At 39.5% G+C, this 27997-nt stretch overlaps 1 protein-coding gene across 1 annotated transcript; it reads right to left on the bottom strand.

Moving 5' to 3' along the window:
* Nucleotides 1–1049: 1049 nt before the first annotated feature.
* LOC131232305 (protein HEAT INTOLERANT 4) lies at nucleotides 1050–20719 on the bottom strand. Its single transcript, XM_058228545.1, has 14 exons — nucleotides 20465–20719; nucleotides 19534–19572; nucleotides 18968–19021; nucleotides 18711–18774; nucleotides 18260–18321; nucleotides 17250–17374; nucleotides 17086–17145; nucleotides 11404–11462; nucleotides 4694–4770; nucleotides 3472–3510; nucleotides 2938–3000; nucleotides 2804–2851; nucleotides 2577–2705; nucleotides 1050–1643 (listed from the first exon to the last, which is right to left on the bottom strand). The coding sequence occupies exons 1-14, from the start codon at nucleotides 20627–20629 to the stop codon at nucleotides 1596–1598; spliced, it is 1032 nt and encodes a 343-aa protein (XP_058084528.1). The 5' UTR covers nucleotides 20630–20719; the 3' UTR covers nucleotides 1050–1595.
* Nucleotides 20720–27997: the final 7278 nt, after the last annotated feature.

Here is a 27997-nt window from a genome sequence, read left to right as displayed (position 1 = left end):
CAGATTAGGTGATTCCATCCATTTGATTGTTGATATTCTCTTCTGAACAAATATAAATTCTCCTTAATCACCCCCCATCCACAGCAATGACCATGGAATCAATGGTTTAGATCACCATCTATGGCCCCACATGTACAAAATCCAGCAGGTCAGAACCTGTGAGTCAGCTGATGAGCAGGATCCTATAATTTCTTTTTTCTTTTTAAGAATCGAATCAATAATTCCTCATGCTATTATAGATTCTGTACTCTTGCATCGGGGACAAAAATAAATGTAATTTTACCGGCATTTATAGATGATATCATTGAACTGAAACTATTGTAGAGCAAAAGGGGTAGGTTGGTTCCTCTACAAGTCCTTGTAGAATAAGCCTCATAGTGCTGGGCATGGGGCCTACCAGGGCACGCATATGGAATAAAACCCATGCATCACTTCAGCCCCATCATGAAAGTAGGGTGCCCAAAAAAAGTCAACCCAATCTAACCATCATGTGCCAGGTTGTCCAATGCTTTCTTGGGTCAAACCAACTGTGATGTGTACATGCCATCCAATCTTTGCATTACATGATCCTCACCATGATGATGGGATGCCGCAAAAAAATCAGGCTTATGCAATCATTAGGCAGGCTAAACCATTGAAAACAATGGACAACCATCCAAAAGCCTCCAAAATCATGTGGTGCCTGCATGATGGTTAAATCAGCCTGATTATTGGTGCACAAAACTTTGACAGTGGAGCAACCCTGCAGGAGAGGTTGGATGCCACATGCACACACAATAGGCCTCATGAACAGTCCATGTACAATAACTTATTCTACAAGGAATAACTTATTCTACAAGGACCTGTAGAAGAACTGGCCTCATAAAAAGGATTGAGATAAAGATGTTACATGATGTTGATTGAGCCTTTATATATAGAGTTATTTAGCTAAAAGTTCCCTTAGCATAATTGAAAACCAAGCCTGCTATGATTGAAGATTCTGAAATTTCATAATATAAGTTTATCACAATGTGTTCCCTCACAAAAGAAGGCTCATAAGATACTACACATTAAGAAGTAAACCAGAATTTTATTTATCCGAAAGTGCTAACTGCTGAAATTTTGGAATACCTTCTCAACGAAAAAAACCAGTAGACTAGCAAACAAATAAAATGAAATAACTGTTCTAATTGCTTCATCTCTCTAATGTTCCGTACAATAGACCCAAACAAAGGAGAATTTAAATCCAAATAAAAGAAACAAAGATCATACCTACTCTTAAGGCAGAGAAAATTCTAAGTTCATCTTGAACTCTGATTATGCATCTCAAAATTTTCATTTCTGAATAGAAGAAGACCCAAAAGAAACCGCTTCTTTGAATTTGGAAGCATAAGAAGCAGTACCTTTGAGATTCTTAAGTATACCTTTCTCAAAATTATACATTAGAAGCAAGATCCATGGCAGCCCCCACTTGTAGTATCTTCAAGTAATTGAGACAGCCGTGTGCCTTGTGATCTTTCAAGATAAGTATCTTTGCTTCTGAGTCTTTTACGAAAATGCAGGGGAGCATTTCTGAGGAAAACCCCATGATGTCGTGAACTGAGCCTTGGTTTTCCTCACAAGACCTTGTGAGCCTTGCCATAATACCTATTTATGAAAGGGACCTGCTTGCCAAAACCAGCAGAACACCAGATGTAGAAATATTAAAATTATACAACCCCGCCAAAAAAAAGGCTACAAAAGAAATTTTATTAACAAGAGTGCTATAGTGAAAAATAAGGCTGCAACTTGGGTTCAGGTAAACCCGAACCCCACTGACCCAAGCTGAGTTTGGACTTTGGATCAGGTTGCCAAGGTCAATGTGTTGGGTTCAGGTTGAAAGACGCCAACCCAATTTGAATTTGGATTGGGTTGAGCATAGAGTCATAGACAACTTCGGGTTGGTTTGGGATGGGCACATCAGGTGGGAATTCTGGTTGGGATGGGTTGCAGGTAGGATCCTCTTGGGAGTGGGTTGGGCTCGGGTTGACGCCCAACCCGACCCAACCTGCCCTGCACCCCTAGTGACACAATTCTCTGCTATTTTTTAACAAAAAAGATATTTCCCGGTATATTCAGAAAACGATAGGTTCAGCAATCCTGATGGCATGATAATTTCCAAAGGTCTTCAAAACCCCCGATAAAATCACAAATATTTCCAAAAAAAAAAACTACTTTACCCTCTCCTAAAACTTTCCAATCTAGCATGTTTAAAAGGCCTTCACTGTCACACACACACACACACACACACACACACACACACACACACACACACACACAGGATCTTGTGTGCACATGCCATGGACCCACCCAATCAATGTCTTGGATCTTGTGTGCACATGCCATGGACCCACCCAATCAATGTCTTGGATCTTGTGTGCACATGCCATGTATGGGGGCATCGGATTCGAGAACCTACTCTCGCGTAGCCATGGCAGGGCTACTTCTAACTAACATGGAGCTCAAGTCCTTGGTCACCAGGAACAAGAGAGAATCAATCACATGATTTAACCTTCCCTCAGAGTTAAGGATATACAACACTAGTAATGAAGCCTCACCTTCACTTGGGATATGTCAGGTGCATCCGGTGTCTGCACTGGATAGAACTTGTAAAACCTCATGTTCTCATATGCAGCTTTCGTTTCCTCATCCATTTCTTCAACAGCCTTTTTGCGAGCTTCCCTTGCCTATGGGCAGGAACCATATTGGAATTCAAAACTTAGGAATGTGAACAGGTCCGTAAACTGTCCAATCAAAACTAAAAGCTGTGTTGTAGTTTAAATACCTCCCGCTGTGCTTTCTTTGCTTCCCTGACCTTTTCTTTGATGAAATCCTGCAGAAACAGATTATGTTTTCTATAGTTGGTAACAAGACATGGAAGGAACAGAAGGAACACACTCCTAAATCGCATAGAAATACCTTGAAGGCATCTTTCTGATCTTCTGCCAATACCTCATCCTTAATTTTATCACTTACAAACTCCTAAACATTGCAAAATCAAATTTTAACATCAATGCTGGAAAGAAACAAAACTTTATGCACACAAAAGCATAGGAAACACATACTGATGTTCTTGGATCAGTGCACCAATGTAAATGTAAATCAATGATGATTACAGTCATCGATCAGCAGAGTTTTAAATTTATTAGGTCAGAAAATATTACAAAGATTTCTCTATTTCTCAATTCTATTGAATCCAGGGTATCTGGATATGGAGCCAGAGAAAGCTTCCAGCACCATTCTATTGGAAGTTTCAGCAGCATTACCAAAACTGCAACAGTTTTCTGCTAGGTGATGGAGCCGAACATACAATAGAACCATTTATTTATAGTTACAGTGGAGCTGAATAGCAGCACAAGAAGAACCAGATAGCAGGATGAATGTAGGCAATGCGCTATTGTGGGTTACACCAAAGATAGGAACAAGAGGAAAGAAGTGTAGATTAATTGGTACCTCAAGTTCATCAAGTTCCCAATCAAAATCACAGACAATCTGCACAAGAGGAAAATGAAATCTAAAATCAGAAGAGACATTACGGCCCACTATCAATAAAAGAGCAGTTGCCCAGAGGGCCATTAGAAAATGAATTGGTTCAATTGAAAAGTCATTCTGGAAAGCCAGCTCAGACCACTCCTATTCAACAAGTTTAAAAATCGGTACGTTACTCAACCAAGGTTTAAAGAAACACCATAATACCCATTATAACAACCGTTATTGTGAGAACAGTTTCCCTACATTGTGTTATGTAACAAAAAAAATGCTTGAAAATAGTGGCTGTTATTATCTAAAGCCATTATATGGCAAAAATAACACTCATTATCTACCTAGGACACGTTAAAATATAAAATGGTGTTAGGTAATGAAGTACAATGCACTTTTTTTGTAGAAATGGCTGCTATTTTTTCGTAGGACAGAAATGTTTCATTCTTGTTTTCCTCTTTAGTGTGTTATTAGGTCATAACACCAGTTGTTAGACCTTTAGTACACAATATAGTGGCACACAAGCCATTGAGATGATAGATCACCTGCCTCTAGCATCTTCACCAAAATGTTGCACATGGCTAGTGGCCCAGCACAATCAAAACATTTGATCTAGTGAGCCATCATCAGACATGCCATAGCCCAGATGTTTGATGATTTGACTATCCTAGAATCTGATCAATGCAATTTCCGGACCATTGCGCATAATTTTGCTCAAGCTTTATTCTAAGCCATCCATTTGCAAGCCCCTAGTATGACCACTAAGAGAGTCCAATCGTGTAATTTGAGCTATAACCCCTATACAAGGTAGCCCATCAGAATAATCATTCTGATAGGCCCATGGTGCAGATGCTGGATATGAGAGACTCCATCTCCACTGCAGCTTGAGGGCCAACCTAGCAGACCTCTATAAGTTAAATTAGTTGCAAGTCTTGAAAATTTTGCCAATGAAGCACAACATGCTCCCTTGGAGACTGAGGCAGTTCCGTAAGTATCATGAGGTGTCATCTTGCCCAAGTTCTTGGTCTTGATTGAATCCTTGTTCATTTGCAAGTGTTTCGTGTCTATAAAATATCTCATTGTACACAGAAGAGAATTCAACAGCAGATAACTTGGCCCTTCTTTTTCTTTTTTTTGAAAACTAACTTGGCATATAATTCATAGAGAGAGAGAGAGAGAGAGCTCGGATACAGACCGGAGGTTCTGTAGGATACATGATTTGAACAACTGTATCTTGTTCTAGTTCGTCCTCCTTCATAGGATGGTAAAAATCTGCCAGAAGAGTGAAACTCAGTGTCAAAAAAATACTCAGCGGCATTTAGTAGCAGAGAGGATCACAATATTACAGATAGCTACTTCCACAACTGTTTGAACCCATTATGCCATGAGATGCAGTTCATGAAACAATCTCATGACGGTGGAGCATACAAAATAAGCATACAAATTTGCAATATCAAGTTGAAGAATTTTACACAAAAGCCCAGATTTTCTAAATAACCAGAACTTATGCCATAAATATCAAATAGATGCAGCAATCCAGCAAAAGAAAAGGAGATGAATTACAACACTAAACGATTAAGAAGTACAGCATGAAACAAAGACACTGAAAAAAAAATAGCACCACTGCATCAAAAAGATGTGTCAAGCACACTGATGCTTGCAAGAAGGGGAAAAAAAAAATGGTTTACCTTCCACTGATTTCTTTTTGGTACCATTTATATGCCACTTACATCGTTATTGTCTATTTATCAAGATTCCAGATACATTTTCTGCATCTCATGCTTTTACAAACCAAAAACATGAGAAATATATTATCCAATATTAACACATTTTGCCAGGCTTTTCTGTATCGGTGTCTCGGTTACATGCAAGTAAATAATAAATTTGCAACCACTTAAGACTTAGCTTCAGAGTAGTTTTATTATGTCAAAGACCAGATGTCAATCAAACCCTAAATTTGTGTCCTATAACTCGCTAAAAATAATTTGATTTGTGTCTTAAACAAGATCTAACATGCAGCAATGATAAAGACTCATCGTAGTCATAGCCCTATCCCAGCTATTTGGAGTTGGCAACTTGGCATCATGAATCATGTGTCAATCCTAGATTGACAAAAACTGTACCAGCTGTCCACCTGACATCAACCCAACTACTTTACATGGGTTTGGGACCAGCCAGAACATTGCTTTGAATGCATAGATGTACTCGAGCCTTCAATCACAAAGATGCCTAAATGGGGTCCCCTATGCCTCCTCTAACTCGCAAAAAAGAAAAAATCCAAATTTTTACTCTAAACATATCTAACAAGCAAGAATGAAATGTGCCAAGGCCTCTCAAGATCAATGTTGTCAAATCGCATATGTCACATACGCCTATGCGTATATGTGATCGCACAATTACAGATGCAATTACATAGTTTATATATATATATATAAATGAAAAATAAGAGATTTTTTTATCACATAAAGTGTAAAATAAATGGCATCTCTTCTCTATAAGAAGGCGGCCGACAGCTATATATGAGGCTGCATTGTCTGTGATTGCCTAGACAACATATTCATCTCCTACTTCCTTCACTACACTATCTAATAATTTAAACAAATAATTGATCATACAGGAATTGCCCGATGCACCAAGAGACTTCAAGAACATTTTCTCAACTGGACAATTCACTAAAAAGTTTATTAGAGTCCAACTAGATTTATTGGTCTATTCGTTGGACATGAAAGTACAATCCAGATTTTCCATGATTCTTTATATTTGGCTATGAAACTTCTTGTATAATCAACTTTGATTTTGACACATGTCTCCCTCACTTCGTGTTAAGAAATGGGCTTAAGCCCAGGTCCAAATTGTCATATTGCCTCAATCATAACATTGAAGCTTTTCAACTTAACGGTGTTGAAAGCAACACTGGCTTGGTATAACCACTTATTGAAATATTAAATCATGATTTCCTTATCTTTTTGCTTGTATCGGTTTTCTAATGTGGTTTGCAAGGGCCCGTTGAGGATGTGGTCTACAACACCTATCCATAGGCTCATGCCCATGAGATCTTTTCGAGGCCAATAGCCTAGACCGGCCAATCGACGTTGGAAAGATAGGGTTAGGTTCATCCACATCTATATTCTCATAAGCTTATTGTACCATACATTCCTCTCAAAATACAGCATTATCATATTTTTTTTTCTTAATTGTTTATTCATGTACTCAATGATTTCCTTTCGAATTTCTGAAATAATATTAAGACATGCTCTTATATTTGATCCTAGTGTATGTACAAGGAATTACTTGTGGCGTACAATGCTACTTACAAACCGGCATAATTCACACACTATATGAGTCTTTTCAGTAGCACTACGATAGTGCCCATACTTCCAACCCCAATCATTTAACTTGGGTTTCAAAGAAAAAGATTGGAAAAAAGACATGATTCTTATACACTTGTAAGTTATAAAGATAGAGAGAGAGAGAGGTGCACACCTACACGTGTAGAGACTAGAGTTGGGACTGACAGAGAGGGAGGGGGAGGGAGAGGGAGAGGGAGAGGGAGAGGGAGGGAGGGAGAGAGAGGTTACACACTTACACTTGTAGTTGTAGAGACCAGTGTTCGTAATATTGATACTATCGGCCAATATTATCGTTATCGATGGCCGTCAACATGAAACCCCTAAGAAGTCTCTCAAAAATACAAAAAGTCCTCGGAATCCTATGCATCGTGCGATATATCGCCCAAATATCCTAAAATATTGTGCGATATCGCCGACATCGAATATATATCGGCATTTATCGTGATTTTTTTCCTTGATTGTATACACGATATTGTCGATATTTGTCAATATCTTCCTATAGCCAACAACCATTCCACAAATTTGAAAAAAAATAATAATAATAAAAATAATAAAAAATAAAAAAAATAAAAAAAATAAAAAAAAATTCTTACCTCAAATCTGCTTGAAAAGATGGCCTTCAACTGGAGTGGGTCAACAATGCCGAATAAGCCTAAAACCCTTTTTTTTTCCTTCCGAAGAGAATCAATTTGAAAGAAACTAGATTTTAGTCGAGATTTTTGGAATTCGGATACGGATTTTGAAAAAGAAAGAAAGAAAGAAAGAAGTAACAGAGATTTTTTGGGGATTTTGAATGGGATTTTGAATGGATTCCAAATCGCAAAGCTCGCGGGGCTACGCCTTCAACGGAAAAGAAGACGGTTTTCATCTTTTTGATTCGAGTCCCTCTTAGATTCAGTGCAACTCGGGTTACAGTTAAGACCGGCCCTTACGGTGGGGCTCACCTTGATGTAATATTTTATATCCATTCCGTACATTTAGGGCACGAGACAAAGAACTATGCATATCCAAAGCTCAAATGGACCCATCATAGAAAATAGTGGGTATTGAACGCCTACCATTAAAAACTTCCTAACGGCCATAGAAGTTTTTAATCTCTGATATTTGTTTTTTCCCTTAGTCCATATCTCCATGAACTTATGAACGGGTTGGATCTCAAATGAAAGGGTTGGATCTCAAATAAACATCATGGTGGGTCCCACCGTAAGTTGTCAAATTTCAACGGCGGACGTCACTTTCCCTACTGTTTTCTGTAGTGGGGTCCACTTAAGCTTTGGATCTGCCTCATTTTTTGGTTCATGGCCTAAAATAATCTCTCCAAATGGATGGACGGTGTGGATGCAACAAGTATATCATGGTGGGGCCCACAGTCAGGGTACCACCCACGACGCTAATTCCATGTGTAGCGCAGATTAGGGAGTACCCAACTCACTCCGAGCGTGGTTTTGATGGATCCCTACTATGGGGCCCACTGTAATGTATGTGTCTTACATCTACACCATTCATTTATTTTATCCTATAATTTTATGGCTTGAGCTAAAAAAATCATATATAAAGATCTAGTGAACCACACCACATGAAACAGGGTGAATTAAATGTCTACCATTGAAAAATTCTTAGGGGCCACTAGTTTTCAATCAAGTTGATATTTGTTTTTCCCTTCATCCAGGTCTCTGTGACCTTATGAACAAGTTGGATCTCAAATAAATATCATGGTAGGCCCTAGGAAGGTTTTAACAGTGGGCGTCACTGTCCCATTGTTTTCTGTGGTGGGGTCCACTTGAGCTTTGGATCAGCATAATTCTTTGGTTCATGCCCTAAAATGATCTCTCCAAATTTATGGATGGTTTGGATACAACATATTCATCATGGTAGGTCCCACAGTCAAGGTCCCACCCACGTACGCGGATTGCCTACTGATGCTAGCTACTAGACAGTACTATGTGGGCCCCACTATGATGTATGTGTTATATCCATGCCATTTATCTATTTTTCCGTATTATTTTAGAGCATGATCCTAAAAATGAGGCAAATCCAAATCTCAAGTGGACCACACAAGAATAAATAAGTTGTGATTGAACAACCACCATTAAAAACTTCTTGGGGCCCACTGTAATTTTTATTTGTCATCCAACTTGTTGATTAGGTCACAAAGATCTTGATAAGTGAAAACACAAATATCAGCTTCATCTAAGGACTTGCCATTCAACGGTTGTGGCCCCAAGAAGTTTTTAATGGTAGGCGTTCAATTTCCACTGTTTCCGGTGGTGTGGTGCATATGAGATTTTAATCTCCCTCATTTTTGGCATTATGGTCTAAATTTATTTGGAAAAATGGATGGACATAGTAGATAAAAAACATGCATTATGGTGGGCGCCATAGAGCACTATCCAGTAGATACTGGATGTTGACAATGTCAATAGGTAATCCGTGTTCCGCTAGGAACTAGTTGGAGACTAATGGTCCTATGGGGCTTGTGGTGAGGCCCACTATGATGTTTATAAGAAATTTAGTCCATCCATCCATTTTTCTATAGTATATTAGGGCATGTGCCAAAAAATCAAGAAGATCCAAAGCTCAAGTGGGCCGCACAACATGAAACAGTGAGGATTAAACGTCCATCTTGCCTCACTGTTTCTTGTGGTGTGGTCCACCTGAGAAATTGATCTGCTTCATTTTTAGGCCCATGCCCCAAAATGAATTGGCAAGAAGGATGGAGGGCATAGATATACAACACATACATCAAAGTGGGACCCACATAATAGTAATTGTGTCCAATAGTCTTTTTTTAACAATTAAGTGTCCTTAGAGGTTAGAATTTTTTTTTTCAACCAATTACATATCCACTAGCTAGATGTAAAATTTCTAACTGCCCACGGATTTAGTTGCATTAATTCAGTCAGACTGCACATAGCTTAGGACCCTATACAAAGGAAACATATTACGTGTACTTCTTTTTTGAGATTTTATGATTTAAATGTATTAATGTATTTTTTAATAATCTCTGAAGTTTCATTGAAAAATTTAACTATTTTCTCAATGTTTCTCCATGTTTCCCAAAAAGTGCAATAAATTACGTGATACAAATGATATATCCCATGCGATAACCGATATGTATCTGTATCCCTCAGGTGCGATACATTACGCGATACTGATATTTCGAACATTGGTAGAGACTAGATAGGAGGGAGGGAGGGAGAGAGGGAGTTACGCACTTACACTGGTAGTTCTAGAGAGTAATGGAGAATGAAGAGATTATAGAATCTTGTAGTTTGTACTTGAATCTTGTATCTTAATTCTTGTCTTGAGTCTTGATCCTTAAATCTTGTAGTTTGTACTTTAAGCCTACACTTGTAGATTCTTGAATCGTGTAGCTTATAGCCTTGCACACTTGTAGTGTTGTTTGATTTGTACACTTGAGTTTTAAAAAATAAAAATAAAACACACACTAAAGAAAGAAGGTTAGTAATAGAGAATGAAGAGATTATAGAATGTGTGTGTGTGTGTGTGTGAGAGAGAGAGAGAGAGAGAAATGTAGAGAATGAATGTAGAATGTTACAAATGAATGCAGAGAATAGAGAATATATATATATATATAGAGAGAGAGAGAGAGAGAATAGAGAATGTAAGGGAGAGAAATGTAGAGAATATACGTAGAGATTAGAGAATGGCGAGTGAGAGAGAGAGAGAGAATAGAGAATGTAAGGGAGAGAAATGTAGAGAATATACATAGAGATTAGAGAACGGCGAGTGAGAGAGAGAGAGAGAGAGAGAGAGAGAGAGGATTAAAGGAATGTAGAGAATGTAAATTAAGTATAGGAGATTAGAGAATGTAGAGGGAGAAGAATGTAGAGAATGTAAAGAAGTATAGGAGATTAGAGAATGTAGAGACTAGATATTAGACTATGATTATCTAGTAAATGAAATGAATAAGAAATGAAAGTTGGGAGGAATGATTATGTATGATTGTTTGTACTAGAGAATGTAGAGAGTTCTTAAGAGCTTGAATCTTGCTCTTTAAAATTGTATGCTCTTGACAAAAGAATTGTTTTCTTCTTGGGAGCTTGTAGACTTGTAGACAACAATGATCAAGATGACTTAAGCCAAGCCATGAATTCAAAAGGTTCTCTTAGTCAATCACATTCCACAGTGCGTAAAATAGTCGGAAGCAGTTGCCAAATGAAAGACACGCCCAAAACTGAAATCCAAGTATTGTGAGGATCATATTACTTCCCAAAGGGATGCAAATTTTTGCGAGCTTCAAATTTTTATAATTAAGCGTCCAGAAACTGACCAAAACAAAACACTTTGGCTATTCCAACAGAATATCTGAAAAGTTAAATGTTGCGGTGATGGGCAAGAAACTCTGGAGGATCAAAGGCCAAACACCTAATCCAGCTCCGTGCATACATGGTGATGAGGTCATAAGATAGTTTAATATATAAACCAATGCGTAACATGAGAGAGATACAGCATTATCTTGCCCACAATCAAGACACAAGCACTTTTAACACAATAGAACAAAGAACAAGATCACAAGTTTAATAGAACTCACATGGTAGACAATATTCATATTTCTTGATACGGTCTATCTTCAAATGTCTTAAAGCAGCCCTGCATTTAAATAGATCTAATATCATTTTCACAAGACAGTTATATTAAAAAGGTAACGGAAAAAAACATGAGCTCACAGACCAAGATTTAGAATGAAAAAAGAAACTCCAAATAGGATGGATCCAAATAGAACCTGCATAACCATTTCAGCAATTCCATCCTCTAAACGATAAAACTACAGGCGTGCTGTTGAAATTGTTTGAAACTATGAAGCCCAAAAATGCTTGACAAACTATAAAACACACAAGACCACAATAACCAAGGGTTCTCTCATTCAGATGATACCACAAAATGGAAACTATAAGCATCAAGCCCATTCGAGCAGATCAGAAACTACTACTCTGCCAGGTTTCTTCCGCTCAGTTCAAGTAATGATCTTAGTGATGGTGGATAACTTGGAAGATCAGTTAGAAAAACACTCACGGAGAGCAAAGCATCACTTTCATTACTGCAGATATGTTCCTTCAGCCTTCAGGTGCTCCCAACCAACTCCACATGAACACAAAGTAGAATAGGAGACAGGATCATCTTGTCAGGTGACAAAGAAACTGCCCTAAATTTTATGTGGGAAAAGAGCCTCATTCTCGAAGTCTATCATAGAATAATATCCCTCCATAATATCTCAAATTCATTTCATACAAAATTCTTAATAAAATAGCCACAAGAGACTAAACATGTTTACAGGATTTTATTTTATTTTTCTTTTTGAGAGATGAAATAAACTTTATTAAGGCCACAGCCAAAAAAACAAAAAACAAAACTAAAAGATGGGGGGGAAAAAAAACCATACAACCTGCACCCAACCCACAAAAGACACAACCCCACAAAGAAGAAAAAAAAAAAACCACCCACAACCACTACATGGGCCTCAAAGAAACAAAGAAATGCCCAACTAAGAACACTCAAGGCTGGATGCTTCTTGTTTATAAAGGTCCAGTTATCTCCTTTGAACCAAACCGACCAAAGAAACGCCAACAATGCAATCCTCCATCTGCAGGTACACAAGGAACCCCCAACTTCCCCATGCCAGGCTCCAAACATGTTTACAAGATCTTGCTCCTCAAATTAAAAGTCAATCGAGCACCTAGAAATTTCACAAACAAAAATAATAAGAGAAGCAAAGAAAGCATAAGAAAGTAATTTTAGTGTCCGCCAATTAAGGTTAATGGAAACTTATGTATGGAGATGGTTTTAAATTTTGGAGAGCAAAAAAACAGGTTTGGGTGGAATGCAAACTTCTCACCTTAATGGAAAGGCCAAAGGCTAGAAATTACTCTATGTTAAGTGTTAACAACTGTCAAGTGTCAACATACTGAAAGTGCAATGCGAAACCGAGTTGAATAATTATGATTTAAACTGCCATCCCAAGAGAGAGAGAGAGAGTCGAAAGTTGCTCTAAAGATTTGCTTCCACCTAAGGACATAAAAAAAATAGGGTTGTCAACAAGTCAGGTTCAAACAGTGACACAAGACAATTAACGACTTGCTCTAAAAGCTCGAACTGTTAGAGTATGGTGAATTAATCCATTTATCTCATAGCCCAGGCCCCACATCTCATGGGTTAGGACCTCGGCCGAACCCCCTTCGTGGGCCCCAAATCACATGGGCCGCCCACCCCGAGTGTGTCCCCGCATCCCACAGGCTACCCCACTCGAGCCCGATGTGAAAATGCACATTAATCATCCCTAGTAAAGAGTCTCGAACACGAGACCTCCCCCGTGGGCCCCAAATCACATGGGTCACCCACCCCAAGTGTGCCCCAGCATCCAACAGGTGACCCCACTCGAGCCCAATGTGAAAATGCCCCTGCATTAATCACCCCCGGTGAGGAGTCTCGAACACGATCGAAAGTAGTTCAATTATTGAGCACTTCAAGTAGGTCTAGTAATACCTTCTTGAAAAGGGAAAAAAAGTGACTAAAAGCTCAAATTGTTAGAGTATGGCGAATTAATCCATTTATCTCATAGCTCAGGCCTCACATCTCATGGGTTAGGACCTCGGCCGAACCCCCTTCGTGGGCCCCAAATCACATGGGCCGCCCACCCCGAGTGTGTCCCCGCATCCCACGAGCTACCCCACTCGAGCCCGATGTGAAATGCGCATTAATCACCCCTGGTAAGGAGTCTCGAACACAAGACCTCCCCCGTGAGCCCCAAATCGCATGGGTCACCCAGCCCAAGTGTGCCCCTGCATCCAACAGACAACCCCACTCGAGCCCAATGTGAAAATGCCCCTGCATTAGACAGGGTCCTAGAATATGCATACCCTGTTGATCGTATTCGGGTCTTAATGCGCCGAGGTCTTTCGAACTTGGTCTGGAGTTGGGGTAGGGTCCAAGCCAAATAAGGGCATTTACATGGTTGGGCCTACCCAACAAATTAAGTACACCACATTTGCGATGTGTAAATGGGCTCTCTTACATGCGTGTGACTAAGCTTAGCACACGCATGTGCAAAACCACACACACACACACACACAGAATATTACTATTAAAATTAACTGGTTGAGCCTTACTTTAATCAGTTCCATAATGTTCAACCCAACCCAAATGCAACTAGACCCTCTTTTGGAGGTGGTCACCAAGACAAGTTTAAATTGAGTTGGGTCCAAGAGGTACCTGCTGATCTGGGTACCCATTGACGGTCCTAGCAAAGAATATTGTTTCAGTAATGATGGTCACTAGAGATTTAATCTCTCGTTGGCTATATGGTTTTGGAAGGTAAGCAGATTTTCAGTAAAAGCTTTCCACCTAGTGTCTAATATGGCAGACCAAGAGAAATTTCTCTAAGGAAATTTAGGTGCAAGATTAACAAAAATCAAATTTTACAAACCAACCAGGGGCAAAAGGGCCTAACATGCACTACAGTTTCCAACGATCGTACCTTTACGACTGGTTATTGGATTCATGTGCAATATGTCACTGAAAAGTTATTGGTGAGCTCTACATCCTAGCCAATTTCGTTGGCTCCCCCAACCGCTCTCCAAAATCCAATCATTTCAAGGGTCAAATTTGAGTCCAATGTTAAATTTTACTATTTTAGTGACTTATGCTTTTGCTATTTTTGGGGAAGCTTTTTATTTGAGTCAAATGAGGAGTCTAAGCTTATTTAAGCATATGAACTGCATTGTAAAAGACATCTCAATAAAATTCTCAGTTTTCGATATTTTTTACTTTATAGATTCAAGGATTATCTTAGAGGAAGAAGGTAATCTTTTCCTACCATTTTCTTAACGCAATCATTACTTTATGCTCTTAACACACTTTAAATGAATTTGGATCCATTTTCAGACCCATTTGAAATTTGGGTCAGGTTTGGCTCCAGCATTTTAGAGCAATTCTAAAAGTCTTTGTGTGAGCCACTGACACGAGTGTGTACGTGTACAATTACTGGTGAGCCTATAGAAAACCTTGTAAAAGTCTTGGTGTGAGCCACCAACGGGTGTGTACGTAAAGGTTACTGGTGAACCTACAGAAAACCTCATTAGAGTCTCTGTGTGAGCCACCAACGGGTGTGTACGTAAAGGTTACTGGTGAACCTACAGAAAACCTCATTAGAGTCTCTGTGTGAGCCACTAGCGGGTGTGTATGTGGATCCTAATGTAGGATTGTAAAGGTTAATAGTGAACCTATAGAAAACCATTGAGATAGTGAAATTTGAAATGCTCGAGTTTGATTTCATCATTCAAGAGTGGAGTAGGGATTTAGTCGAACCACTATATATCACTATGTTTGAGATTGTTATTGTGTATGTGATTCTATCTATGCTTGTGATTGGATTTATTTATTTCATATGAATGCATGAATAAATCGTATACTAGAAATTTAATTCACAACACACTAAATATAACTATCTCACATCATAAACTACTTGCACAATTAGTTGTATCTTTTATTGTCTATGATCTTAGACCTATTTTCTTTAAATTAGTAAATATTTTTAAAATGTCCTATTCACCACCCTCTAAGACTTAGCCATAATTCTAAGCTTCTCCATCGTAATATCATATTAGATTACCGCGCAATTTCAAAAACAAGTTGCAAGACATGAAGAAGATTGGAGATTACATATCCGAACCCAAACTTCTTCCCATCCAAACGTTGACCAAAGCTCCAACTTCTAAATACTTCTAACTTTGTCATCCTGAATCAAGTTGTAGGACATGAAGAAGTTATCTGCCGGTGGTTGTGAGCTAATTGAGGCTAAGGCATGATCATCGTTAAAGATTTTAATTGCCACATCATCGTCTTCTAAGTTACAATTTTGGTTTAGCCATTCTTTGAGAACCGCAACTGTTGTCCCTAGCTTAATGGATAGCACAAAACTGAATTCTAGTTCTTCTAGCGAACCTTCAACCACATTTTGGTGGATTGAAATTACTAGACCTTCGGTCGATTCCACCCTCCATATCATTTGTCCAGTTTGGATTTTGATGATTCCCCTTTTTCATGGTGGTGGGTATGGAAGTTACATCCCTACCTAAGATTGTCGTTGGGAGCATCATTGTTAGATCGGTTATCCCTAGACACAATTGTCTACTTCCCCACTGCCCTTTCTTTAGAGAAAGCTTTGGATACATTCCCATATGCCGGTGGTTTTTCACTAGTCAGGCCATTTACTCCTCACCTTGAAGCCTCTTTGTTCTTAATATCTGACCCAAATCAAGCTTTCTGGACACCCAATTGCAAGCCCCCAAACCTTTCACCATGGAGGAGTTTTACAGCCTTCTTTGCCTTGTCATCCCGACTCATCTGGATGAGGGCAAAACCACGGCTTTCGAAAGAGTTTCAAGCTCGTGGGATTACGACCTCCATCACTTTTAAGGCCCGCCCAAAAACTCTTTCAAAGTTTATCAGGAGCCACCCGTGACCCAGCCGGAAACCCAACTACAAATAGCGTCAAGAGCTCGATGAGGTGGGATGCAGCCCAGGACTTCATCTTCCTCAAGTCTAATGTCTTCTTGCAAACTACCGTACATCCTTTTGGGTTTTCCTCTTCCGTGAATTTTGCATCTGGTACAAATTCCAATAGTATGTATTTCCCTTTTGCTTTAGCGAGTATAGCTGCATCTTCCAATCGATCACCTCCGCTTTCTTGCTTCTCTCACCAAACCTCCGTCACCTTCGATTGCTTCATGGAGTTCATAATTCATCTCCCTAAATCATACAAATGTGAAAGAAATGCAAACATCTTGCCATCAGACCCCATAAACGACCCCTTCCCACTGATCTTGAGAGCTTTGCTGGTCATTGACATTTGCTAAGCAATCATAAGAATTCCTGCTTCAAATGATCAGCAACGCAGGATTGGAAAAGACAGCCCCAAATAACTTGAACTAGGCAGCAGCAGCAACAACAACAATGCTGGAACATTTAGCTGACTCAACCATTTGAAAATACAAGTACATGAGGGGTGTTGTGTGCCAAGCTAGCAAATACTTCACACAAAATAAAATTTTCTATTAGAAAGCACTCAAAACAGAATATATTCACATAGAAGCATACTATATAGGTTAAAACCCGATCCGTTTCCTTCTTTCGAGCAAGCTACTATCCTCCAAAGTAATTAACATCAACAAACGTCGCATGAAAGAATGCAAAGCTCAACAAAAGAAGGCTCCAATACCTTCTTTGGGTGCAGCTCATTGTAAAAATCTGAGACTTCAACCTATCTACTTGACTATCTCTGAAAAAATACAGTAGAGAGTAAATAATGGTTAAGTACTGACAAAAGCTCATCTACAGTAAAATTCGAATCCCACTGTAGCAAAAGGAAAGGAAAGAAAATACCTATCTTCTAACGGGATGTATGGAACCCAAGCCATTTTCATTTCCTTCATTGGTAGTATTTCTTCAGACTCCCTTTGAACTGATTTTACACCAATCTTATCAGAAGGTGGGAATGGGGACACAACCTGCTCAAGAAAATGCATTAACAATTTATTGGACATTTGACTAAAAATGCAGCATACAAAGTGATTGCTTAGCAAAATGAAACCATTTTGTTCCAAGAAAACCAGCATTCGATGGCAAATGAAGAAAGCAGAAAATAAATTAGGTGTGAGGAAACCGACATGTCATGCACATGGTCCACGTCGATTAGGTCCCCACATATCAGAACAATCAAATATATAGAACATAAAATCAAGTGTATCTAATAGAAAGGTATATTCTTACAATATATATATATATATATATATATATATATATATATATATATATATATATATATATATATATATATATATAAAGGACCTTTACTCATAACTTGGTATGTATTCAATCTCCTGGCGAGATTGACAAGTTAACTTGAGAATGTAGATCAAATCCAATAGGTATAAGAAAAACAAAACGGATGAATAAGATAAGTGTATTGCATGATTCAGCTAGATAACAAGCGATCTGTGACTAAAGCCTGCCAACTCTACATTCTCTAACAGGTTGTCAGATGCTTGTGTTGGACACAAATCAACTGCTTTTCGGAAAAAGAAAAAAAAAAAAAACCACAAAAATAGGTTACTTTACCAATTATTCATACGCCTTTAGTAGTATTATACCAAAGCACACATCATTGCATCCATGCCCAGCACCAATGCACGTGTTTGGGTCCAAGTTACATAGGAATGAATACAGAAAATTCAGTAGCAGTTGAGCACTTGAGCATGAACCGAACAATCTAGCCAAATCAATTTTTAAACTTGATCATTTGATTTAGCATGTGAATTTCACAATCAATTTGAGACACCTTATATTAACTTGAGAGATGTAACACAAAAGATAATGCCAACGAGCGAACATACCGCCACCACGACAGGGATACATATCACTTTCCCTTCACCATTTTTGAAGAAAACCAATTGAGCTGCAAAAACAGAAAAACAAGAACATGAATAAATAATATGAAAAACTAGCAATCCAGAAATATTTCAATTTTCATATAAAGCATATGAATGCACATGAATTGTATTGGCTTCTTGCAATAGCACCATCCAAAGCCAAATATGAACAACAAATAATGAAGATAAAAGACATATTACAGAAGCCATTATGTATCAATTGGAGTGTAAAATATGGATCTAAACTCAAAAGATACAAAATTATATAGAGTTTTTTAAGGAAACAGCTAGAAACCATGTAAAGTCTAAGTTGTAGTAGCATGTCTGGAATGAATTGAATAGTTTACTGCTCAGTCTATTGACATGAACTACGATATAGGAAGAATAATAAGTGGAAATTAGAGAAGCTACTCACGTTCTGTGCAGCCAAAGAGGTAAACCTTCTTCCCATAAAGTTCTCCCCCTTCCTCGAAAGCATTCTGTCCAATGACCAAACAAATTTACAGCACCACACCAAATACAAATGTTTCTGGCTATCTTAGATGTCCATTCAAACTTATTACATACACTTGCTCCATGTGTGGAGCATTAAATAAATATTAAAAAAAAGAACATCTAAATTGCAGAACACTCAAGAATACAAACATGGAGGCACAAGGACATGTAACAAACCTCTAAATTTGAGAAGTCCCAGTTGAATTTATAGACTGAATCCAGTTGATCCCACTGCAACCGATATATCATACTTGGTAAGAGGGCAAAAGTAACAACTAAAGAACAAGAAAATTGATAAAATATATTGTTGACAACATAGGAACTCATAACATCACTCAACATGCGCAAGTGTCTTTCTTTAATAGTAAGAATAACGTTATTAGTACCTAACAAAAAGCAAAAAGGGAGAGGGGATGGTGAGGGTCCACTACTCCCTAACCCAACTGCATCAAACTAGCCCAATCACCCATGATAGCTTCCCTTTTATAACTCACAAACAGCTTATGACCCAGACACTCATGAAATACATATCCATATATGCTAAGGCACATATGGTTGCACATACTCGTGCATCCTCATGTATCTACTGATGAGAAGCAAAGTAACAAAACCTATTACAGTAATTCCATAACTAAAAATATCTGTTGAAGTCATGCACATAGTGGATTGAACTCTAGCAAGGTTTGATATCACATTGAAAATCAGATGTAATGATTGAAGAAGAAAAAAGAATTGAAACAAACCTCTGTGCCAACCGGAAATGCAGCCTGCCATAAATCTTCCTGCAAAACAGAAACAGTCATTTTTAAACAGCAAAAGGAAAAAAGAAAAAACAGCATACAACTATTAGAGGACATGTAATGCTGGTACAAGTTGAAGACAGCTAGGTTACTAGTAGAATAAGCACTCTCTCCACTACAAGAAGGAAATTCATAAAATACTTTGGTAGATATATAATTACATATGGGGAAGCTAGCCTCAGCGCAATGTACTAATTTCCTTATCTGACACTGCACTGAACTGGATGCAGGTGCAATGGTCCATGACCAAGACCATCCATCTGGTGGGTTTCACAAATCAGATTATGATCTCAGGTGACCTTTTAACGGTAGGTACAAGACAATATTGGCAACAGACAGCATTGAAATTCAAGAGGTCCACCAATTGGATTGGTGAGATTGTCCAATCCGTGCAATTTGAAGACAGTGGGGCGTCCATGGTGGGACCCACCAACAACCATGCAAATCGTGTCCAATTAGGTAATGTGTCCAATTGCAATGCAAGTTATGCAACACACCAAAAGGGAAATGGAAGTGCCGCCTGCCATTATAAAGAGGGCTAGACTACTACGCAAGTTTTCCATACCATATAACAGTTACACGTGCATCGATACAGACTGCCCAAAGTGGGGTCCCATTGTAGATGAAGCACACCAAAAATCACACTGATTAGTCAATCTCAACCATCAGATTCTGCATGTTGAAGCTGAGACATTGACACAGTGACACCACACACGCAATGCGGATACTGACTTGTAAAATAAATGGAGAAGAAATCGAATGTGATTCAAGGAGAACGTAAAAAAAAAATCAGGAGATAAGATTAGACGGGATTCAAAACCCTAGAACGAAATCGCGCGCGGATATTAACAGATCTGGGAAGGGAGAATCTCACCAGATTCCTCTTTTCGGGGAAGAATTCGGGTTCCTGAGATGGTGGGGCTTTGACTCGTTTTCCCCTGCTGGTGGACCCTTTGGAGGGCTGCTTTTGAGATGTTGTGCTGCTCCCTTCTTTCTTCCTCTTCGATGAGGATGATGATCCTCTCTTAGGTTTTCGCATGCTAGCAGTTGGAAAGAGAGAGAGAGAGAGAGGGAGGGAGGGTTTTGGAGCGTAGAGAGAACGCGGTTGAAAATCAAAATGAAATGAAATCGATGATAGAGAGGGAAAAAAGCTATTTATAGGGGTAGATGCAAGCTGGGTTTTTGGTCGCTGATTGCGTCCTGCCCTACCTGCAGTGACTCGGTCCAGGCAGGGGCTCTGTGGGACCCACCATGATGTATTTGTTTCATCCACGTCGTCCATACACTTTTAAAGATCATTTTAGGATGTAATCCCCAAAAAATAATCACATCCAAGGATCAATTGGACCAAAAATAGTGGTTTGAATTTCCACTGTTGAAAACTTCTTGGGAACTGTAGAAGTTTTTATCAAGCCGATATTTTTGTTTTCCCTTCATCCAGGTCTATGCGACCTTATGAACAGGTCGGATGGAAATTAAACATCTCGGTGAGCCCTAGGAGCTTTTCAACGTTGGGCGTCACTATCACTGCTACTTCATGTGGTGTGGCCCAGTTGAGCTTGGATCTGGTTCATTTTTGGAATCAAAACTTAAAATATTCTGGAGAAATGAATGGACGGTTTGGATAAAGCATATACATCACTTTGCGCCCCACATAGTCCTTGACTGGACCGAGTCTGTCCTGGCAGCGGCAGGACGCTATCTGAATCCGGGATTTTTGAAAACAAAGAAACGTACGGACAGGGGGTGAGGGAGAGGCGGGTAAAACGGAAAGGTGCATTTTAGATTTCAGAGGTGTGGATTTTACAACGGAGCCCTTGCTGCCGTAGGCTTTTGACAGTTGTGTGATCCCGACCGTTGGCTTGTGGGATCCGCTTTCCGTGTTTTGGGTCCGTGCGGTCATCGGGTGGGATGTCTTCAAGTCTGATGTGGATCCCGTGTCCTTTTCTTACTCATCATGTACCGGCTGGCTTATGCTGGCGGGCCTTATTTATGGGCCCAAGCACATTCAGAGGCCCGCCTGATGAGTTCCACGTCTTACACAATTGCCACATTTTTCACATGGGTCCAGAGGATCCATATAGGCCATATCATTTCTTTATGTTTACGTTCAGCGAGTCAGTATGGATCCAGACCATCCATCTAGTGGATTACTCACATGGATGGACCATGGTTGATTAGACAACCCTAGCCATCCAACAAGTGACCTTCAAATGGAAACTAAACATTGAGAGATGTTACCCACTACATGAAAGGTCTGGATCAATTGCGCAGGGGTGCAGTTGGGTTGGGCTGGCCCGGTCCAGCCCGTTTAGGGCTACCATGGGTTGGTCTTCCATGAGCCCGCTGATCATGACCGTCAATCAAACTCTTGCTGTGGACGTGCCCTACCCTAAAGATCAAGTTGACGTACTCATCCGGTGGGCCACATACCCTGAGTCTACATTCGACAGCTTTATTGAGTTTATTTCTCACCGTAAGTATGCCCATCTTCATAGCCCACGTGGTGGATGACTTGATGCAGTGCAATCACACGCATAAATGAACCAAACCATTCATCAGCTGGGGCCCACTACGAACTTAGCCTGCAGCAAACCAAAATCCGGCTGGTCTGCTCATCAAGCTGGCCAGACTCGTATTACAAAGGGAACGAACGGTTAGAAAATGACCAGTGCACAAAGAAGCCCCACCTTATGGACAACCTGGATCTTTCCCACGCATCCCAAGCCATTACTCAACACTAACCACACGTATCACTCATTTCAAGTCTCACATTTCAACTCAATAGATCAATGGTCAGGCTATTAAGGTCAGATTTGCAGCATGGCTATTGGATCATAGGCCATTCCAAATAGCGGTAAGATGGATGCCTGTGTTTATCAAACCATCTTCGCATGTGAGCACAATGGGCCCACATACCTGATGATCCTGAGATTGATGCCTATGTTTATCAAACCATCTTCGCATGAAAGCCCGATGGGCCCACATACCTGATGATACTGAGTTGGGTGAGCGGACAAAATAAGACTACGTACACATGAGTATGCAAACTTGTCATACAACCACATCTTCTCTGATAAAATGCCACTTGCATAAGGAATCCGTGCCTTGGAGAAGGTAGGCCCTACTACCAAATCGCTTGGTACAAAAACCAGGCTACTGAGCTTAGTTGGACCGTGCTTGCATGTTGAGCCAGACCATGGTGCTGCTGATGCGCTGTGGGCGACCTACCTGGTTTTTTTACCAGCTGGTTTTCATGATAGTACCTGCCCTTTGGATAGTGCGGGTTTCCTAAACAAGTGGTATGATGGTGGGTAAATGAGGCTGGATGAGAAGTGAGTGTACATTCAGACGTGTGGCCAATCCATCATACATGGTAACATGGGGCATATGAGAGATATGGACGGTTCATCTACCGCGCGCTAGCATGGAATCACCCCCAATTTTTGGGGGGTGGTCTTAAAACCTCCTCCCTTGGAATCCTACTCTCCTGGGCGCAAGATCCTGGCCGTTGTTGGGTCTAATCTCAATCTTATGCCTGGATCAATTCGTGGCTCACGTGTTGATGGGACCAATTTGATGCTTGATGGTGGGGCCCACCTACATAATACCCCAGGTCGTAGGAGACACGAATTGCCAGTAACCAGGGTTACTGGGATCCTGGTAGCCTTGACACGGAACAATGAAAACGTTATACTCATATCTCAAATATACTCTCCGTGAAAAGGCAAAAAACATAGTTTCATCCAAAGTATGTCGTTGGTGTGTCAAATCTTTCAGTAACAAGGTCCGTCAATATCATCTATATGTCATTTGATTCCATCAATAGATGTTCGATGCCATCAAAAAAATTCAAAAATCTCATGTTGGTTGCTGGACACTTTATGGTATGTTGCTCGATGCCATCAAATGAGTTCAATGTCATCGAAGATGCCATTAAAAAAAAATAGAAAATCCATGTTTAGTAGCTGAAACATTTTGACATTTTTCTTAATGATGCCGAGGGTGTTCGATGCAATCGACAATCTATCAATGTCATCGAAGTGCCATCGAAGGTATCATCGAGCGCACACACATAATTGTATAAGTGCGGAATTTGTTTCCTATTTCAATTGTGATTCTCATAAAAGCTCTATATATATATATATATATATATATATATATATATATATATATATATATATATATATATATATATATATATATATATATATAATCGGGATATGGGAGATCATAAAGTTCAAGAGAACTTTCTAATTCGTTGTTGAGTTTCAAGGGTATAGTTTGAAGAGATTCAAGGCTTGTTCGAATCAAGTAGTCTCTATTTTTTATAATTTTCTACTTTCATAGTGCATTATTGTTACTTTGTGTCGTGGTTTTTTGTACCGTGGTTTTTTCCTACAGTGGTGTTTCCACGTTAAATTTAAAATGTTTGTGATTGGACTTGATCGTGCAATTGGAATACTCTGCTTTATTCATCTCTGTGTGCTTTTGTGTTCCTCCAATAAAGTAATCTTTGCTTTTCAGAGGGGTTCCACCTCACATATGAGAGTTGCATGGGCCCTTGCTTGTATGAAGCTCCTATCTTCTGAAGTTACATGGAGCCTACCTAAATGTCTATGAGAAATCCACTCAGCTCATTAGTTTCTTTGGCTTATGTTAGGACGTGATCTCAAAACTTAGCCAAATCCAAAACTTAAGTGACTCACCATGGACTTAGTTCGTGTAGTCCACACAACACAAATGTGAGTGTTTTATGCTACTGGAAAAGCTCCTTGAGCAACCCCCAAGTGAGCGAACACACTCAACAGCTGAAATTGGTTAGGTTAAATTCGCATTTATTTGTCTGATTGTGCAATGTCACGAGGATGGCTTGAATATGTATATATTTTATAGCCACCACTAGTACAAACAAGTTTAAGATCTACAATTGGTTAGAAACCGCGTAACAATTTTGGATTCGGAAAATCAAGGGGTTCATTGTCCCAAGTACTCCTACAGTTTGATCCGCAACCATAGATCCCATGTATGAATCTTGATTATGGAAAAATGAAGGGGTTAGGCAATATTTTTTGTCAAGCTTAACATGCAGTTTTTACTTTATGAAATATACTATTTTTTAATATTTTTAATATAACCTCAGTTGTACCACATCTATACCTTATCGTGCACCCAACTAGACAGTAAAAATAAAAATAATAGGAGAATATGAGTGAGAGAAGAGTATTATGATAAACAAAAAGTGTGTGAGTTGTTGGCATCCTTTAGAATATGTAGAATGTGATGTAGGCTTACTTTGATACGTGCAGTGAAAAATAAAAATCAGACATTCTTTTTCTTTTCTTTTCTTTTTTTAAGGAATGATCGGATATCCCCAATTCCAACCATATTATTGTCCTTTTAGCAGATTTGATGATAGACATCTCCTAAGTCGGACAAAGTTTATGCACAATTAGAATCTCGATAGGGTGCTGCACGTGCAGCCCTCACGCCTGAAGCCCTTGCCTTCATGTTTTCTCTCCTCACATCCTTCTCACAAGCCCCGTATCAGCGACTAACCTCCCCTTGAGGCTCGTTGTGGTGTGGTTTATATAGGCATGGACGAGTGGTCCTCATGCCATAGGCTCACTTCTAGCTATTGTTAGCCCCCAACAGTCAAAGATTCAATAAAAGGCAACACGTGGGCGAGGGTAACTAAGTGGATAGGTGGTCCTTAAATGACCTCCTGTCGTATTCTACCTTTTTTTTTTTTTTTAAGCGGCAGTTGCCACGTGTGGTGGATTTATAAGGTTTTTGGATTATGGATGTATGATTGTGTTTTGCTTCCCTTGGGTTTAATGCCAGTTGATCGGATTTGGTAGTTGTCCCCAAGAGGTGCCAAGGATCATGTCATCATCTTAATCTGTTTAGGTTTTGCTACAATTGTAGTTTGGAAAAGTGTAGCTTTACTAAAGATTTTTAGGGTGAATTTTTTGAATAACTTGAACCATCGACTGTTATTTGATTTCAATGAGCTGTGGGGTTGCCGATCTGAACTGTTAATCATTATTGGGTCAGGCGAATGACCCTTTCCTACCAATCCAGCTGGGCTTTGAAGCCTCTCTATTGGCTGAAAATGATTTTATTGGAGTGGCGTACATTTCGAGTGTCTGAAGGGTTCAGATAGTTTGATCAAGATCGGATAGGTCGGGTTTCATATCTACTGATCTGGTATGTCAGTTGCTTCCGTGACCAGCCGAAGCATGTTCTGCCTAACTCATGTAGTATTCCAACGGGTCTCGGAATTTTCGGATATGTTTTTATCGAAGCATGGCTAAAGCCAAAGAATAATTTATTCTCATTTTGGGTGCGGTGTCTACAAGCTTTACAGATCTATAGATACTCCACCTAAATCTTGAAATACTACTCATGAATCAACTGGCAATTCTTTGATAAAATTGCACCTAAAACCCTCAATCACCATTGGATGCCCGACTGAATTTTAAAGGCGGAACAACAAACTTGTCCCATACCAAACTACATGACTTGATCAAGAAATTCCTAAATCCCTACACTTTGATCAAAACCATTGATCAACACTCACTAAATTTCACAACCCCGATTATATTGTGATAAAATTGCACTTACCTGTCAAAAGGAGCTTTGGAAGCCAAAAAAAGAAGAAGAAGAAGAAAACTCCAGGTTTAGACTCTCCTCCAAAGGTAGTGAATAGCAATAACCCGATACCCAACCATATAAACTTGAAATCAACCCTAGAAGAATGAAAGAAAGGGGAGAATGATGTGGAAACTTTATTGGACCGAATACATGATATTAGCATATCGTCGGCCTGTCACGAGCCGACGGGCACCTAATACTCTTTCCACCTATGATACGGATCCCTTCTTATAGTCTTGCATGTCTAAAATTTGATAATTGTCCACTGTCAACCCACCACAAAGTCAATTGTTTTGTTATATGATTTTGACCCTCACACTAAGGCCTAGATCGTGCTCAACCCAATGAAGATGATCTCAAAAAGTCAATTTAACAAAGAAAGTCAACTGATTCAAGAGTAGGGCAAAAATTAGGGATATCTAACTATCGCTTTAGATGAAAAAGAGCGTCTGATTTTCCTGTTACATTCTCACATCTCAATCAAGCTCAAATCACAGCTCATTTCTAACATAGGCATCATTATCTATTCTATATCCATACATCTCTTATTCATCTTATTCGCCAGCCCCGTGTCATTGATTTAGCATGGTAGGCTAGGATTTATTATATTTTGTAGAGAGTGCCTAATCCCTTCCTCTTCTATAACTGATACTCTTACATTTTTGTGATTGCAAGCCAATCACGCAAGTCATTTAACCCAATAAATTTCAAAATCTCCCCACCTCAGGACACATCTACATATTCTAGCCGACCGCGGATAAAAGTTGGCTAGTGGCAACTCTAAAACATTTACACACCCGTCTTCGGCCACCTTTAAAAAGAACTACATGACCGAGGAAACAAAGTAAAGTCAATTAAGACATAAACCCTCGTACCACGAAAAAGAGCGGCGAGCACTTGAGTTTTGTATGCAAGCTTCGGTTGAGATGTTGCAGTAGAAAATATTATATTGAGAGAAAGAGGAGATAGAGAAGGACAACAACCATGAGTGATTATAGGAGAGAGACAGAGAGAGATTTTAATCTTACAAAGGGAGGAAAATTTTAATCGCTGGGTTTTTTCCAAAATTTATGAAGGGGGAATTTTTGAGTTTAAAATTTAAAATTTTGAAAAAAAAACAATGGTCCTATTTGGGCTGATGGGCTTTGGACAACCAAGTCCAAGCCCGGCCCGACTGAAAACTGGGCTCCATGTCCAAACTCGGTACTAGGATCTGATGCTTCATCTCAAGCCCAGCCAATGTGAAGCCAAGAAAAACCATGGGGCCATCCTGGCCCATTAATAGCCCTAGTGCATTCCAGTGAAAAATATGGGTGTCAATGGGCCCGCGTGGGCCTTAAAAATCAGAATTTTGAATAGGCTTGGACTGACATTACCACTCGACGTATTTTAGGCCGGCCCATTGACAGCCGGAGTGAAAAATAAAGATTCACTTGTAAAAAAATGACAAGTATACTTAAAATGTGCATGCGATGCTTTTTTATTAGCACTACATTGGGATTGTGCTGGCCCTGCTGAACACAACCTGCATTCCGGCTTAAATTGTGCCATCAAGGCATGGATTGTAGACTTGGCAACTCGGACCATCTTTTATTATCCTCAGTCGAGTCAGGACTCACCTGAGTGAGGAGGTGGTCTGTCCAAGTCATATCTTCGGCCTGATGTATGGTGGCGAGCTGGATTGGAATTGACCGTTTCCCAATCAGCTTGGAATAAGTTGCTTTCATCATGGGACGAGTTGTTAACCCAT

The sequence above is a fragment of the Magnolia sinica genome, chromosome 2, assembly GCF_029962835.1.
Source record: "Magnolia sinica isolate HGM2019 chromosome 2, MsV1, whole genome shotgun sequence".
Classification (NCBI taxonomy): domain Eukaryota; kingdom Viridiplantae; phylum Streptophyta; class Magnoliopsida; order Magnoliales; family Magnoliaceae; genus Magnolia; species Magnolia sinica.
The sequence above is the reverse complement of the archived record's forward strand: the minus strand, read 5'-3'. Positions and strand labels throughout refer to the sequence as shown.